General features: G+C 45.1%; 1 protein-coding gene across 1 annotated transcript; it reads left to right on the top strand.

Moving 5' to 3' along the window:
• Positions 1-11,126: 11,126 nt before the first annotated feature.
• On the top strand, positions 11,127-13,712 carry LOC123117625 (ras-related protein RGP2). Its single transcript, XM_044538344.1, has 2 exons — positions 11,127-11,480; positions 12,950-13,712. Exons 1-2 carry the CDS (start codon positions 11,316-11,318, stop codon positions 13,436-13,438), a joined length of 654 nt encoding a protein of 217 aa, XP_044394279.1. The 5' UTR covers positions 11,127-11,315; the 3' UTR covers positions 13,439-13,712.
• The last annotated feature ends 601 nt before the right edge of the window (positions 13,713-14,313 follow it).

The raw sequence follows: 14,313 nt of genomic DNA, 5'->3' as shown, positions 1-14,313 counted from the left end.
ATTGGCAATTACTCTACTCGCGAGCCGTTAGATTCATCAAACTTCACATCTACCGTTTCTTCAACCTTTCGGGTGAAATTGTTGTAGACACGGTATGTGTGAGAGTTTGAGCCATAACCAAGTAGGAAACCTTCATGAGACTTAGGAGCAAATTCAGAATGACGATGCTTATCAAGAATGTAGCACTTTGAGCCAAATACTCGAAAGTATCAAACTTGGGGTTTGTTACCGGTGAGAAGCTCGTATGCCGTCTTGCCGAGTAGCTTGTGAAGATACAAGCGATTTGTTGCATGACAAGCTGTCTCAACCGCTTCCGCCCAGAAGTGCTTCGGCGTCTTATACTCATCAAGCATAGTTCTCGCCATTTCGATGAGCGTCCGGTTCTTCCCCTCAACAACTCCATTTTGTTGAGGTGTGTACGTAGCTGAGAACTCATGTGAAATCCCTTCTTCGTCAAGAAAGGTGTCCACATTTGCGTTCTTGAACTCCGTTCCGTTGTCGCTGCGAACCTTCTTGATCTTCACTTCAAATTGATTTTGGGCCTTCCTAGCGAAATTTTTGAAGATCTTTTGAACCTGCGATTTATCATCGAGAAAGAACACCATGTAAATCTTCAAAAATCATCAACTATAACTAGACCAAAAGAATTTCTACCGAGACTTTTGTAGGCATTGGGACCAAAGATGTCCATGTGAAGTAGCTCGAGTGGACTCCTTGTGGTCATGATGTTCTTCACGGGATGCCTCCCTCCAACCTGTTTACCTGCCTGACAAGCGTTGCAAAGTCTATCCTTATCAAATATGACATCGTTAATGCCAAGGATATGATTTCCTTTAATAAGCTTGTCAAGGTTTCGCATACCAACATGACCTAATCGTCTATGCCATAACCAACCTTTAGAGCATTTAGCAATAAAGCAATTCTAGGTTGAGCCTTTTTTAGTGAAATCAACAATGTATAGATCACCTCTACGTACACCAGAAAAGACCATATTATGATTATCTCTACGAAACACTTGGCAATCTACTTCAGTAAATAGGACATTGAAACTGGAATCAGCAAGTCTAGATACTGAAAGTAAGTTGTAGCCAAGAGATTCAACGAGCATGACATTTTGTATGGAGCTATCATGTGATATGGCCACCTTACCGAGGCCAACCACCTTACCCTTTGAGTTATCACCGAAAGTGACATACTTTCGAGGACCATCGTTTTCAGCAAGCTCACGAAACATATCTTTATCTCCGGTCATGTGATCGGTACATCCACTATCAAGAACCCATTCCTTTCCTCCTGCCATATATCCCCGAAGATTTGCCATAAGACCAAAGTGTCTCATTGCATCATCAAGATCAAAGTCACTATCATCATCCTCGTCATAGTATCCATGTTCAACATCGTCATGTGGTGGATCAAATCCTAGAGAGGGTGATCCATTAGAGTGAGTTTGAAAATGATCTTGTTTATGAATTTTTATAGCTTTGGAAATAATATCACTAATAATTCCGACATTTCCTTTGGCACGCATAAGGTTTGTAAGCTCAAATAGACAATCACCAAACATAGGATCACTGGAATTCATCTTACTCAAGGAAATAGACTTATGGAGAATTTCATCTAGATTTTTCAAGGAATAATTCGGAAAGCGTTCCTCAAGAAATTTCCATATGGTGTAGGCACACTTAAGAGTAGGTAAACATCCAATCAAGTTTCTAGGAAAGCCTCTAGTGATAAGTTCAATAGTTCTAAGATTGCGAATCATGTCAATTGACTCATCAAGGGTAGGATGCATAGGATCAACATGAGGTGCACAAGGGCTAGCAATGTACTTGTTCAAATGATATTGACTGAAAATCACAAGCATCTAATTTTTCCACTCATGAAAGTACTCTCCATCAAGTATAGGCACTCTATGTCTAAGACTCCCAATAGTAGACTCATCCATCTTACTCCAATGGTGTTTAAACCAAAGCAATGGAGATCAAAGCTCTGATACCAATTGAAAGGATCGAGAAGAGGTGTCTAGAGGGGGGGTGATTAGACACTAAGTAGCAAAATTTGCAGTTTTTAACTTCTTTAAGTTCAAGTGGAGTTTTGGCACAAGTTTAACAATCACAACACATATCAAGCAAGCATGCAAAGAGTATATGGGCAGCGGAAAGTAAAGCATGCAACTTGCAAGAATGTAAAGGGAAGGTTTTGGAGGATTCAAACGCAATTGGAGACAAGGATGTTTTGTCGTGGTTCCGATAGGTGGTGCTATCGTACATCCACATTGATGGAGACTTCAACCCATGAAGGGTAACAGTTGTGCGAGTCCACGGAGGGCTCCACCCACGAAGGGTCCACGAAGAAGCAACCTTGTCTATCCCACCATGGCCGTCGCCCACGAAGGACTTGCCTCACTAGCGGTAGATCTTCACGAAGTAGGCGATCTCCTTGCCCTTACAAACTCCTTGGTTCAACTCCACAATCTTGTCGGAGGCTCCCAAGTGACACCTAGCCAATCTAGGAGACACCGGTCTCCAAGAAGTAATAAATGGTGTGTTGATGATGAACTCCTTGCTCCTGTGCTTCAAATGATAGTTTCCCCAACACTCAACTCTCTCTCACGGGATTTGGATTTGGTGGAAAGAAGATTTGAGTGGAAAGCAAATTGGGGAAGGCTAGAGATCAAGATTCATATGGTAGGAATGGAATATCTTGGCCTCAACACATGAGTAAGTGGTTCTCTCTCAGAAAATGTATGCTGGAATTGTAGGTGGAGGGGTATATATAGCCTCCACACAAAATCTAACTGTTACACACAACTTGCCAAACTCGATGGTTCCGAATTGAGAAACTCGGTCGGACCGATTTAGCAAATCTAGTGACCGTTAGGATTTTCGGTGGGACCGACATGCAACTCGGTAGGACCGATATGGTTAGGCTTAGGGAATAACATAATCTCGGTGAGACCGATTACACAAACTTGGTGGGACCAATTTTGGTAATAAGCTAACCAGAGAGTTGGTCTGGTAAACTCAGTGAGACCGATTACACAAACTCGGTGGGACCGATTTTGGTAATAAGCTAACTAGAGATTTTGCATTGTGATTTCGGTAGTACCGATTACTCAAACTCGGTGAGACTGATTTTGGTAATGGACATACACAGAGAGATTACAATCCCATCTCGGTGAGACCGAGATCCCTATCGGTGAGACCGATTTGCCTAGGGTTTGTGGCAGTGGCTAAGACATCTGAACTCGGTGGTGCCTGATAGAAAGATTCGGTAGGGCCGAGTTAAACTTTTGGCTTAGGTCATATGTGTGGATGTGATAAGGTAGTTGAGGGCTTTGGAGCATATCACTAAGCACTTTGAGCAAGCAAGCCATTAAGCAACACCTCATCCCCTCTTGATAGTATTGGCTTTTCCTATAGACTCAATGTGATCTTGGTTCACTAAAATAGAAAATGTAGAATCTTGATCTTGGAGCTTGAGCCAATCCTTTGTCCTTAGCATCTTGAAGGGGTTCCACATCCTTTAGTCCATGCCACTACATTGTTGAACTTGTCTGAAACATACTTGGTAAAAGTATTAGTCCAACAAGAGATATGTTGACATTAATTACCAAAATCACCCAGGGAGCACTTGTGCTTTCAGTTATGTGACTTAAGTCATCAGCATCCAGTGGTCGCACGTATGTGCCCTGGAAGTTGTCAAGGAATGCGTCTTCCAGGTCCTCCCAACTGCCAATGGAGCTTGCTGGCAGGCTATTCAGCCAATGTCGGGCTGGTCCTTTGAGCCTAAGTGGTAGGTACTTGATGGCATGTAGGTCATCGCAGCGGGCCATGTGAATGTGTAGGAGAAAATCCTCAATCCATACCGCGGGGCCTGTTGTGCCCTCGTATGATTCAATGTTTACAGGTTTAAACCCTTTTAGAAATTCATGATCCATTACTTCATCTCTGAAGCATAGGGGGTGTGCAGCGCCTCTATGCCGGGCTACGTCCCGACGTAGTTCAAGTGAGTCTGGTCTGTTGTATTCGGCCCGACCGGACTTTTGTTTATTGTATCCGGTGTGACGGTCATCGTCACGTATTGTGGTGCGCCCCCATGATCCGTAGATCGATCTTAACGGTCCTGCTTTGTTTTCCAATACATCTCGCAGGTCCTTCGTGTAGCCCTGGGCCTTAGTATTATCGTTTGATTGGCGACAGGGTGCGGTCTGGACTTCGCGCTGGTACGCCGCTTTGTCTCGGCCACGGGGTGGCTGGTCCACCGCATCATGCGCTGGTAGTGTGGGTTTTGACGCCTCCTCCTCGAGTTGAGGTAGCAACCTGCACTTTGGGTAACTTTTGGTAGGGCGCTCGAGTCCGTATTCCTTGGCAGCCAGGACCTCGGTCCATCTATCAGTTAGCAGATCTTGATCAGCTTGAAGCTATTGTTGCTTTTTCTTCAGGCTTTTTGCAGTGGCTATAAGTCGGTGCTTGAAGCGCTCCTGCTCGACGGGATCCTCAGGCACGATGAATTCTTCGTCGCCAAGGCTCACTTCGTCTTCGGAGAGAGGCATGTAATTATCATCCTCTGATTCTCCACCCGTCGCCTGTTCCTTAGGGATAGCTTGCCCATCCTCTTGCTCGGCCTGCTCGAAGCCTGGCTGGGCAGGATTGTTTTCGTCGTCGGCACCATCCGGATTGTTATCTCTTGTGCCGTTTTTGCTATTTTTGCTATGGCGGGGCTTGGAGCGGCGCCTATGACGCCGGTGTTTAGATTGCTTCTCCAAGGGGTTATCATTGCTTTCTTTGGGGGTGTCCACCATATATATATCATATGATGAGATGGCTGTCCAGCGCCCTATAGGCGGCGGTTCCTGTTCTTCTCCTACATCATCGTCCATACCGTCGATGTCTTCGGAGTTGAAGTCAAGCACGTCGGTTAAGTCATCAACAGTGGCTATTAAGTGGGTGGTGGGTGGGGAACGAAGTTCTTCGTCGTCCGCTTCCCACTCGAGTCGGACATAGTTCGGCCAAGGATCTCCCGACAAGGAAAGAGACCTTAATGAATTTAGCACATCACCCAAGGGCGAGTGCTGAAAAATATCCGCGGCGGTGAACTCCATGACCCGTGCCCAATTAGATTCAATAGGCACGGATGTACACGGTTCGGATCCTGTAGCCGGAGACGAGTCCGAGGGTCCGATGAAACCACCCTCATAGGAGGTGGGATCAGTGTTCGGCTCCAACACCGATGAGTGCGCGGCCTCTGTGGCGGGGTCCATCCACCCGTCCTTAGAAGGCACGATCTGCTCCGGATTGATTCCCGGCGCCGCCGCATGCGTGATCTCCCGAACATTGTCCGATGGCAGATCAAAGTCATGCCCGTCGTGACCATTCGGCGCACCTGACATGGGCTCGAATCTGTCGAAGATCAAGTCTCCGCGGATGTCGGCAATATAGTTCAAGCTTCCAAACCTGACATGATGGCCAGGGGCGTAGCTATTGATCTGATCTAGATGGCCAAGCGAGTTGGCCTGCAGTACGAAGCCGACGAATATGATGATCTGTCCGGGAAGGAAAACCTCCCCCTGGACCACATCATTGAATATGATTGAAGGAGCCATCAAGCCTTACCGCGACGACACAATGGAACTCTTAATGAAAGCACCAATGTCGGTGTCAAAACCGGCGGATCTCGGGTAGGGGGTCCCGAACTGTGTGTCTAAGGCTAATGGTAACAAGAGGCAAGGGACACGATGTTTACCCAGGTTCGGGCCCTCTCGATGGAGGTAATACCCTACTTCCTGCTTGATTGATCTTGATGATATGAGTATTACAAGAGTTGATCTACCACGAGATCGTAGAGGCTAAACCCTAGAAGCTAGCCTATGATTACGATTGTTGTTCTTCTACGGACTAAACCCTCCGGTTTATATAGACACCGGAGGGGGCTAGGGTTACACAGAGTCAGTTACAGAGAAGGAGATCTACATATCCGAATTGCCAAGCTTGCCTTCCACGCAAAGGAGATTCCCATCCGGACACGGGACGAAGTCTTCAATCTTGTATCTTCATAGTCCAGCAGTCCGGCCAAAGTATATAGTCTGGCTGTCCGAGGACCCCTTAATCCAGGACTCCCTCAAAGCCCTCATGGTAAAACTGCCAAAACCGGAGGGTCTGCCCCAAAGCCACGCACCCTACAAAAATGATATTGTTGTTGATGACTAGGCGAGCCATGGATCGCTTTTTGCAGACAGCACAATGGAGCTCTCAATGAAAGCACCATTGTCGGTGTCAAAACTGGCAGATCTCGGGTAGGGGGGCCCAAGCTATGCGTCTAAGGATCAATGGTAACGGGAGGCTAGGGGACACGATATTTACCCAGGTTCGGGCCCTCTTGACGGAGGAAAAAACCTACTCCTGCTTGATTATATTCATCGAGTATGAAGATTACAAGAGTTGATCTACCTCGAGATCGTAGTGGCTAACCCTTGATGTCTAGCCTATGAAGATTCCGATGATGATGAAAAAGTTGGCCTCTACGAACTAACCCCTCCAGTTTATATACACACCAGGGGAGGTCTAGGGATTGTACAAGGTCGGTTTATCAGGGAAGGAAACATCCGGACTCTATTCCTGCCGTCCACGTGTTGAGGAGTCCCATCCAAACACGGTAGATGATCTTCAGCTCGATCCTGTGTGGCCCATGCAACCCGGCTCATACTCCTAGGCCGGATATCCGAGGACCCCCGAATCCAGGACTCCCTTAGTTCCCACCTAGGCTCTTGTAAGCATTGGGACCGAAGAGATCCATATGGAGTAGTTCAAGTGGTCTCCTCGTGGTCATAATGTTCTTCATGGGGTGACTTCCTCCAACTTGTTTTCCTCCTTGGCAAGCATTACAAAGTCTACCCTTCTCAAATATAACATCTTTAACACCAAGTATATGATCTCCTTTAACAAGTTTATCAAGATTTCACATGCCAACATGTCCTAGTCTTCTATGCCATAACCAACCTTTAGAAGACTTTGTAATAAGACATGTTCGAGGTTGGGCTCTTTTAGTGAAATCAACAAGGTATAGATCACCTCTATGGATACCGGTAAAGACCATATTATGATTATCTTAACGAAACACTTGGCAATCTACTTCGGTAAATAGAACATTGAAACCAAAGTCGGCTAGTTTAGATACTAAAAGAAGATTGTATCCAAGAGATTCAACAAGCATAACATTTTGAACGGAGCTATCATTGGATATGGCCATCTTACTAAGGCCAAGTACCTTACCCATGGAATTATCTCCAAAAGTCACATACTTGCGTGGACCATCATTTTTGGCAAGCTCACGAAACATGTCTATATATCTGGTCATGTGATCAGTGCATCCACTATCAAGAATCCACTCTTTTCCTACGACCATGTATTCTCGAAGATTTTCCATGAGACTAAGATTTCTCATAGACTTCTCATATTCCATGTCGAATTCTTCGTCCTCATCATAATAGCCATGTTCAACATCATCATTGTCATCATGTATGTGATCATCACCTAGGAATTTATTCGTTAGATTTATGATCATGACAATGTGCAATTTTGTGAATTCTAATGGTTTCCATGATATGTTGCTAATGGTTCCAACATCACTTTTAGCACACATAAGATCGTGAAGCTCAAATAGACATTTCAAACTTAGGATCAGTAGGCTTCATCTTGTGAAAGGCAATGGACTTATGAAGAATGTCATTAAGGTTCTTTAATGAGTAATTGGTAAAGCGCATCTCAATGTCGATCCATAAAGTGTATGCGCATTCAAAATTTTGCATATGAACAAGCACATTTTTAGGTAATCCCCTAATGATTGAGGGTTCTAAGATTACGAAGCATGTTGATTTCCTCTTCATGAGTGGAGTGCAAGGGATCAATAGGAGACACATAATTGTAATGAATATACTTGCTCAAGTTAAATTCATTAACGATAGCAAGCATTTCATCTTTCCAAGAGTTATAGGACTCTCCATCAAGAATGGGCACTCTACGTCTAAGACTCCCAAAAGTAGACACATCTATCTTCCTCCAATGATGATAAAACCAAATCAATGGAGACCAAGCTTGTAGGATCAAAGACAGGGGGTGTATAGGCTCTTAACCAACCAAAGGTGCAGTTTTTAGTTCTCCTAAAAATTAGGCAGATTTTGGCGCTAGTCAAGATATCACCAAGACTTCCTACACATGCATATTTAGAGATAGGCAAGCGAAAATAGTAAAGCATGCAATTTTGTGAAAAGTAAAGGGTAAAGATGGAAGATCAAACGCAATGAACACGGAGATGTTTCATGTGGTTCCAATAGGTGCTGATGTCGTACAATCACATTGATGGAGACTTTAACCCACGGATGATAACGGTTGCGCGGGTTCGCGGAGGCTCCACCCATGAAGATTCCACAAAGAAGCAACCTTGTCTATTCCATCATGACTTACGTCCACGAAGGACTAACCTCACTAGGGTAGATCTTCACGAAGTAGGTGATCTCCTGCCTTTACAAACTCCTTGGTTCAACTCCACAATCTCTTGGAGGCTCCCAAGTGACATCTAACCAATCTAGGAGACACCACTCTCCAAAAGGTAATAGATGTTGTTGTTGATGATGAACTCCTTCCTCTTGTGTTGCTAATGATAGTCTCCCCAACACTCAATCACTCTGTCATAGATTTGGCTTTGGTAGAAGAGGGGATTGAACGGAAATTAATTTGGGGAAGGCTGGAAATCAAGGTTCAAATGGTTAGATTGGAATATCTTGATCTCAACACATGAGTAGGTGGTTCGCTCTTAGAAAATGAGTAGTGGAAGTAGTGTTTCGTTTTGATGTCTCTCTTAGAGAGTAAGCGGGGGTGGAGGGGTATATATAGCCTTCACCCAAAGATCCAACCATTACAAGCCTTTGACCCGACTCGATGACACCGAACCGAAATCTCAGCGAGACCGACTAGTGTAAAATATTCAAACGTTGGAAGTCTCGGTGAGACGAATCAGAACATCTCGGTGCGACCTAAGTGCAATGACTAGGGCAAAACCTCATTTTGGTAGTTTTGGTAGTTTCACCTCAGTAATTCTGAAATGAAGCAACTTCATCACAGAAACTTGGTCACGCCATCTCGGTGAGACCGAGATCCATATCGGTAGAACCGAAATGCTAGGGTTTGGCTTAGGCAGCGTATGTGATCAACTCAATGAGTCCGGGATAGAGATTTTTAGTGGGGCCGAGATGATACTTCTGGGTTTTGGACATATATGATGTGGAGAAGTTTTGGAGAATTTTTAGAGCAATATCACTAAGCACTTGAGCACTTGAGTCATGATCAAAACCTCATCCCTTTTAATAGTATTGACTTTCCTATGGACTCATGGTGATCTTGCGTAACTTAAACAAAAGTGTAGAGAGTCTTGGAGCTTTCCAATTCTTGTCCTTAGCATTCTGAAGGGGTACATCCTCATGTCCTTGCCATGCCATTATCGAACTTATCTGAAATATACTAGGTAAAAGTGTTAGTCCAACAATATGTATGTTGACATGAATTACCAAAAGCACCAAGGGAACAAGTGTGCTTTCACTGTGCGTCGTCCGAAGAGGTACAATAACGGTAGTGGAGGAGGTAGGTGCGGATGCAAAGCAAGAGGGGAGAAGGGGCGGATTGGAAGAACATGAGACCGGGAGGGGGATTTAGTGGGCCGGGGGTGTTGGAGTCCTACGTGGCTGCTGTCCGGACTCCGGCAAAGCCCCCCAACTTTGCTTCCACTTTATGGGAAAAGGTGCGTTCGGACCACTCGGTGGACCGATACAAGCCCGTGTTGGATGACACAACACGTCCAGACCGTGCGGTCCAGATGTATGCAGGCGGTTTCATGGGGACATATGCGAGCAGTTTAAAGGTAATAATTAATATCTACATGTGTAATTTTTTTGAAAGTTAGCAGGAGAGCTGCTAAGATTCCATTCAGAAGAAGTACGCCGATGGCGAGAGCTGCTCGGTTTATTGAAGGAAATCCGAGCGAAAACCTGTACAACAGGCAACCTGAGCTATACTAGGTTAATAGCACCGCAAGATATACAAAGATGCCCAAACATGATAAACTAGAGCACACCGTAGCCCCATTACAGTGTCACCGCACATCACCCATTGCACACATGACCCGACAACTTCGACTTCGCTGCACCAAAACAGTAGAGCACCTTCATCGAGCATGTCCGCCACAAGCGTGTTTGTCAACCTCACCGACATTGGAGAGAGAATCATTTCTGGAGAGAGGCGGGGATGTGCCACTCCGACCCTGAAAGGAGGACAAACATGACTTGTCCGACGCTCCCCGCGCGTCATCGTGCTTTTGCTGCCAACCACTATCGTGCAACAGCAAGCCACGAATAGACGCAACAACGCAGACTCCACCACCACCACCTCTCCAAAACAATGCTTCCAACGAAATAAGGCTGCCAAGGCCGCCCCATTGGCCATTCGACGAGGCAGATCTAGGTTTTCACCCAGAAAATGGATCCCAAATGGCAAAAGGGTGAAAAATCTCCTCGGTGATGCCTTCAAGGAAAACAACATCCACAGATGTTGCCATCACCTGCATTCTGCGTCGAGCAAGACTTTGGTCCGGCGAGTCTACACCTAACGCCGCACCGCCATTAGCAGACCACACACCATCACATGTCGCTCAACTCCAGCACATCATGCACCGGCACCTCAAGCTGCACCAAAAGCAACCCAGGCACCCAACGCAGCCGGGACGCGACCAGATCTGGCCCGCCCACCTGCTCGCAGTCGTCGCTGCCTCCTCGCCCGAGGCCAGGTAACGCCCTGCCGCCGCTATCATCGGAGCCGGCCAGGCTTCGCCGATGAGCCCCTGAGGTGACGGCGAGGGGAGGAGGGGAGAAGGAGGTGGGACGGCGGTGGATCTGAGTTTCCAAAGGGGGCGACGTGGGAGTCGAGTGTGTGATGGAAACTGATACATTTACATGTGTCATAGCTACGACCGCATATCAACCCCGTGACAGCAAGTACACATCGAAATAGAACGGAAATTCCTTGATGGTGGGCTGTGAATCGACTTTCGTTGGGTTAGTTGAGCGAGTGCTCTCCCACCCACCAGGCCAGCCACCCCAGTCAGGCCACCACTCCTCCCTACTTTTCTCCTTTTCTTCATTCGCCACCCTATATCTCCTTCGTCTTCTCTCCTCCTCCCCACCAACAAGGGGATCCACGCTCGCTTGATTTTCATTTCGGAAGAATAAATTTAATTTTTGGTCTCAGAGTAGAAGGTGAGGAGAAGAGATGGGCGGACGGGTGGATCACGAGTACTCCTACCTGTTCAAGATGGTGCTCATCGGGGATAGCGGCGTCGGCAAGTCCAACATACTCTCCCGATTCACCCGCAACCACTTCTCCCTCGACTCCAAGTCCACCATCGGCGTGGAGTTCGCCACCAAGTCCTTGCAGGTCCGCATTCTCTCCCCTCGCATTTCTGCTATATCAAATCGGAAGATGTTCGACACGCGTGCGTGCGTTTTTGGTATGGCCTCGGACCGATGATGACACACCGGATCATGGTCCTCTTGATCCTGTTGTGGCGAATGGGGAAAGTTATCTCGGTGACGGCGTTTGTTGCCACCATCAAACTTGCTCGTTTCTCACGAGTTTTTGGTTCTCGGACGGAAGGATGGCTCGCTCGATTGAGACTTCAGAATGTTCTATCAAATCTTCTTAGGTGGATCATTAGGAACAAACTCTGCTTCACAAATAGCAAACGCATTGAATTACTGTAGTTGCCATTTGTCTTCCCTTATTCATCAGACTAGTTGTTAGACGTTGTTCTAACCTCGAGTCTGTCCATTACGTTTAAGAGTTCTTTTTTGCATGCTAGATTCGCCTGGTTCCCCTTGGATCACATCATTAGGATTTTTATGGACTGATTGTTAGGTTGATTGCGAGCTACAACCACTTTTTTTTTAATGTGGCATCCTGTCTGTTCTGTCTTCCAGGGTTAGGTGAAACAAACCTGTCATCTCTATTGTCTTCGTTATGCATCGCCATTATTATTATTGTTATTCTCACCACGCCGCAGGTGTGGTGAGCAATCTTCAAATAATTCAAATTGTTGTTGTTGTTGTTGTTGTTATCCCTCCATTTAGTACTTATACAAGGCCACTATGGAATATACATTTTGCATCTATATAAGGCCATCAACAGTAATCGAGGGCAAAATTAATGATATTTTCTTGTACTAGTAACTTAATTAATACTTGCATGCATGCAGTCATAAAATAACACACAACTATTCTTTCTTTGCATGCATGTGGCGTATAAACTATCCCAGTAGACAAAAAGAAAAGTTGACTTGCAAAGGACATATTAAATTTTATCTTGGTAAATGTAATATGAGTTTGTGACCTTATACTACCTGCGTCTCGGTGAATAAGTCATTCGCGTAGTTCTTGGTCGACGATTTAACTATCTAAATATGTATTATATGTGACAAAAAATATATATTTAGAAACTACATCCGTGTAGAAATCTAGTGATATACTCCCTCCGTAAACTAATATAAGAGTGTTTAGATCACTACTTTAGTAATCTAAACGCTCTTATATTAGTTTACAGAGGGAGTACTTTTCATGACAACACATATTTAATTCCTCAAATCGATGACCTAAAACTACACAAATGACTTATTCACCTAGATGGAGGTAGTATATAAAAATGAAGGGAGTACAATTATTGTTATAATTGTGGCATTTAACAGCCTCCTTTTTAGTGCAACAGCAGTGCCACTTTTCCTGTGGATTTAGCTCATCACCTACTCAATTTATTATCTTTCTTCTACTTCAGAAGATAGTTTGTGTTGGAAGCCATGGACTTACTGGTCCAGCTATTTTTTGACGTCTGATTGTGAATGGTGTTGTTAACAGATGGAGGGAAAAACAATAAAGGCTCAGATCTGGGACACTGCTGGCCAGGAGAGGTACCGTGCAATTACAAGCGCATATTACCGGGGCGCTGTAGGGGCTCTCCTTGTATATGACATCACAAAGAAGCAGAGCTTTGACAATGTTAATAGGTGGCTGCGTGAGCTTCGTGATCATGCTGACTCCAGCATTGTCATCATGATGGTCGGTAACAAGTCTGACCTGACACAACTAAGAGCTGTCTCTGAAGATCAAGGCAAGGCACTGGCTGAAAAGGAGGGCCTGTTTTTCCTTGAGACATCAGCTATGGAGGCTGTAAATGTGGTAGAAGCCTTTCAGACTATCATCACAGAGGTCTATGGTATTGTCAACAAGAAAGCACTGGCCGCCAAAGAAGCAGCAGCAGCAGCTGTTCCATTGCCTTCCCAGGGTAAAACCATCAGCATTGACAGTACTGCCGGGAACTCAAAGAGGGCATGCTGCAATACTTGAAATGTAGACATCATACCGTAGAGAATCGGGAGCGGGAATCATCAGCAGAGCAGCTTAGTTGAACTGGTGCGAAGGCATTTCTACTCTTTTTGTTTCTCTGTTGTGCGAACATCCTGGAGTACACTGCCGTAGGGGCAGTTTGTTCAGCATTTCTGGAAGTTAGATGTGTGTATTAGGATTCTGTTCCATTTTCCACTATGAAAGTTACATTATACTACAATGTATGTCGGATTATACATCATACCTGATAGGACCCAAAACAAGTTTCGTTAAACCCTTCTTGGTCTATATTTTTTATTTGCTGCCTTTTTGGTTTGCTAACTAGTTATGCTACTTCTGTCTTTGGAGAAGTATTACGTATTGGTGGGTCCTATGAGTTGTTGGCGCATTATACAACCTTTGTTGGAAATTTATGTGTATTGTGGTATGAATTGAATTAGTAATATGAGGCGTGGTTTCAGTATTACAAGGCAGCTGACAGCGGTAGCTTAGAAGGACACCTAAGATATTTGGTTTCAATGTTGCATGGATGGTGATATCGATGAAGATGCAAGGGTCAGATCAAAGCTCGACAGATGAATGGCGCCAAACTTTCGCGTTATCTGTGACAAGAGAGTGCCTCAAATGTTAAAAGGCAGGTTGATGTACGGTAGAACCCTAGATGGCCTAATCTTTCATAACTTGGAGGGGATTCGAGGTGAACACACAAATCACCAAGGGGAACACTCCAAGACAAGTTCAATCACACATCCACTAAAATAACATATGAGATCCACAATAATACAAGGTCGACAAGAGGAAAAGAGTAGTAAGGGTTGTTCTTTCCAAATCCGAAGGAGATGGGGGCTTGATTATCTATCGGAGAGGAATGTTAT

Source organism: Triticum aestivum, chromosome 1B (assembly GCF_018294505.1).
Source record: "Triticum aestivum cultivar Chinese Spring chromosome 1B, IWGSC CS RefSeq v2.1, whole genome shotgun sequence".
NCBI lineage: Eukaryota > Viridiplantae > Streptophyta > Magnoliopsida > Poales > Poaceae > Triticum > Triticum aestivum.
Note: the sequence above shows the minus strand (reverse complement) of the source record. Positions and strands in the feature narration are given on the sequence as shown.

Bases quoted from the DNA above. Each gene is read 5' to 3' on its own strand.
- LOC123117625 (XM_044538344.1), top strand. From the start codon at position 11,316: ATGGGCGGACGGGTGGATCACGAGTACTCCTACCTGTTCAAGATGGTG. The intron at 11,481-12,949 runs GTCCGCATTCTC...TGTTGTTAACAG, and splicing joins TCGCCACCAAGTCCTTGCAG to ATGGAGGGAAAAACAATAAA.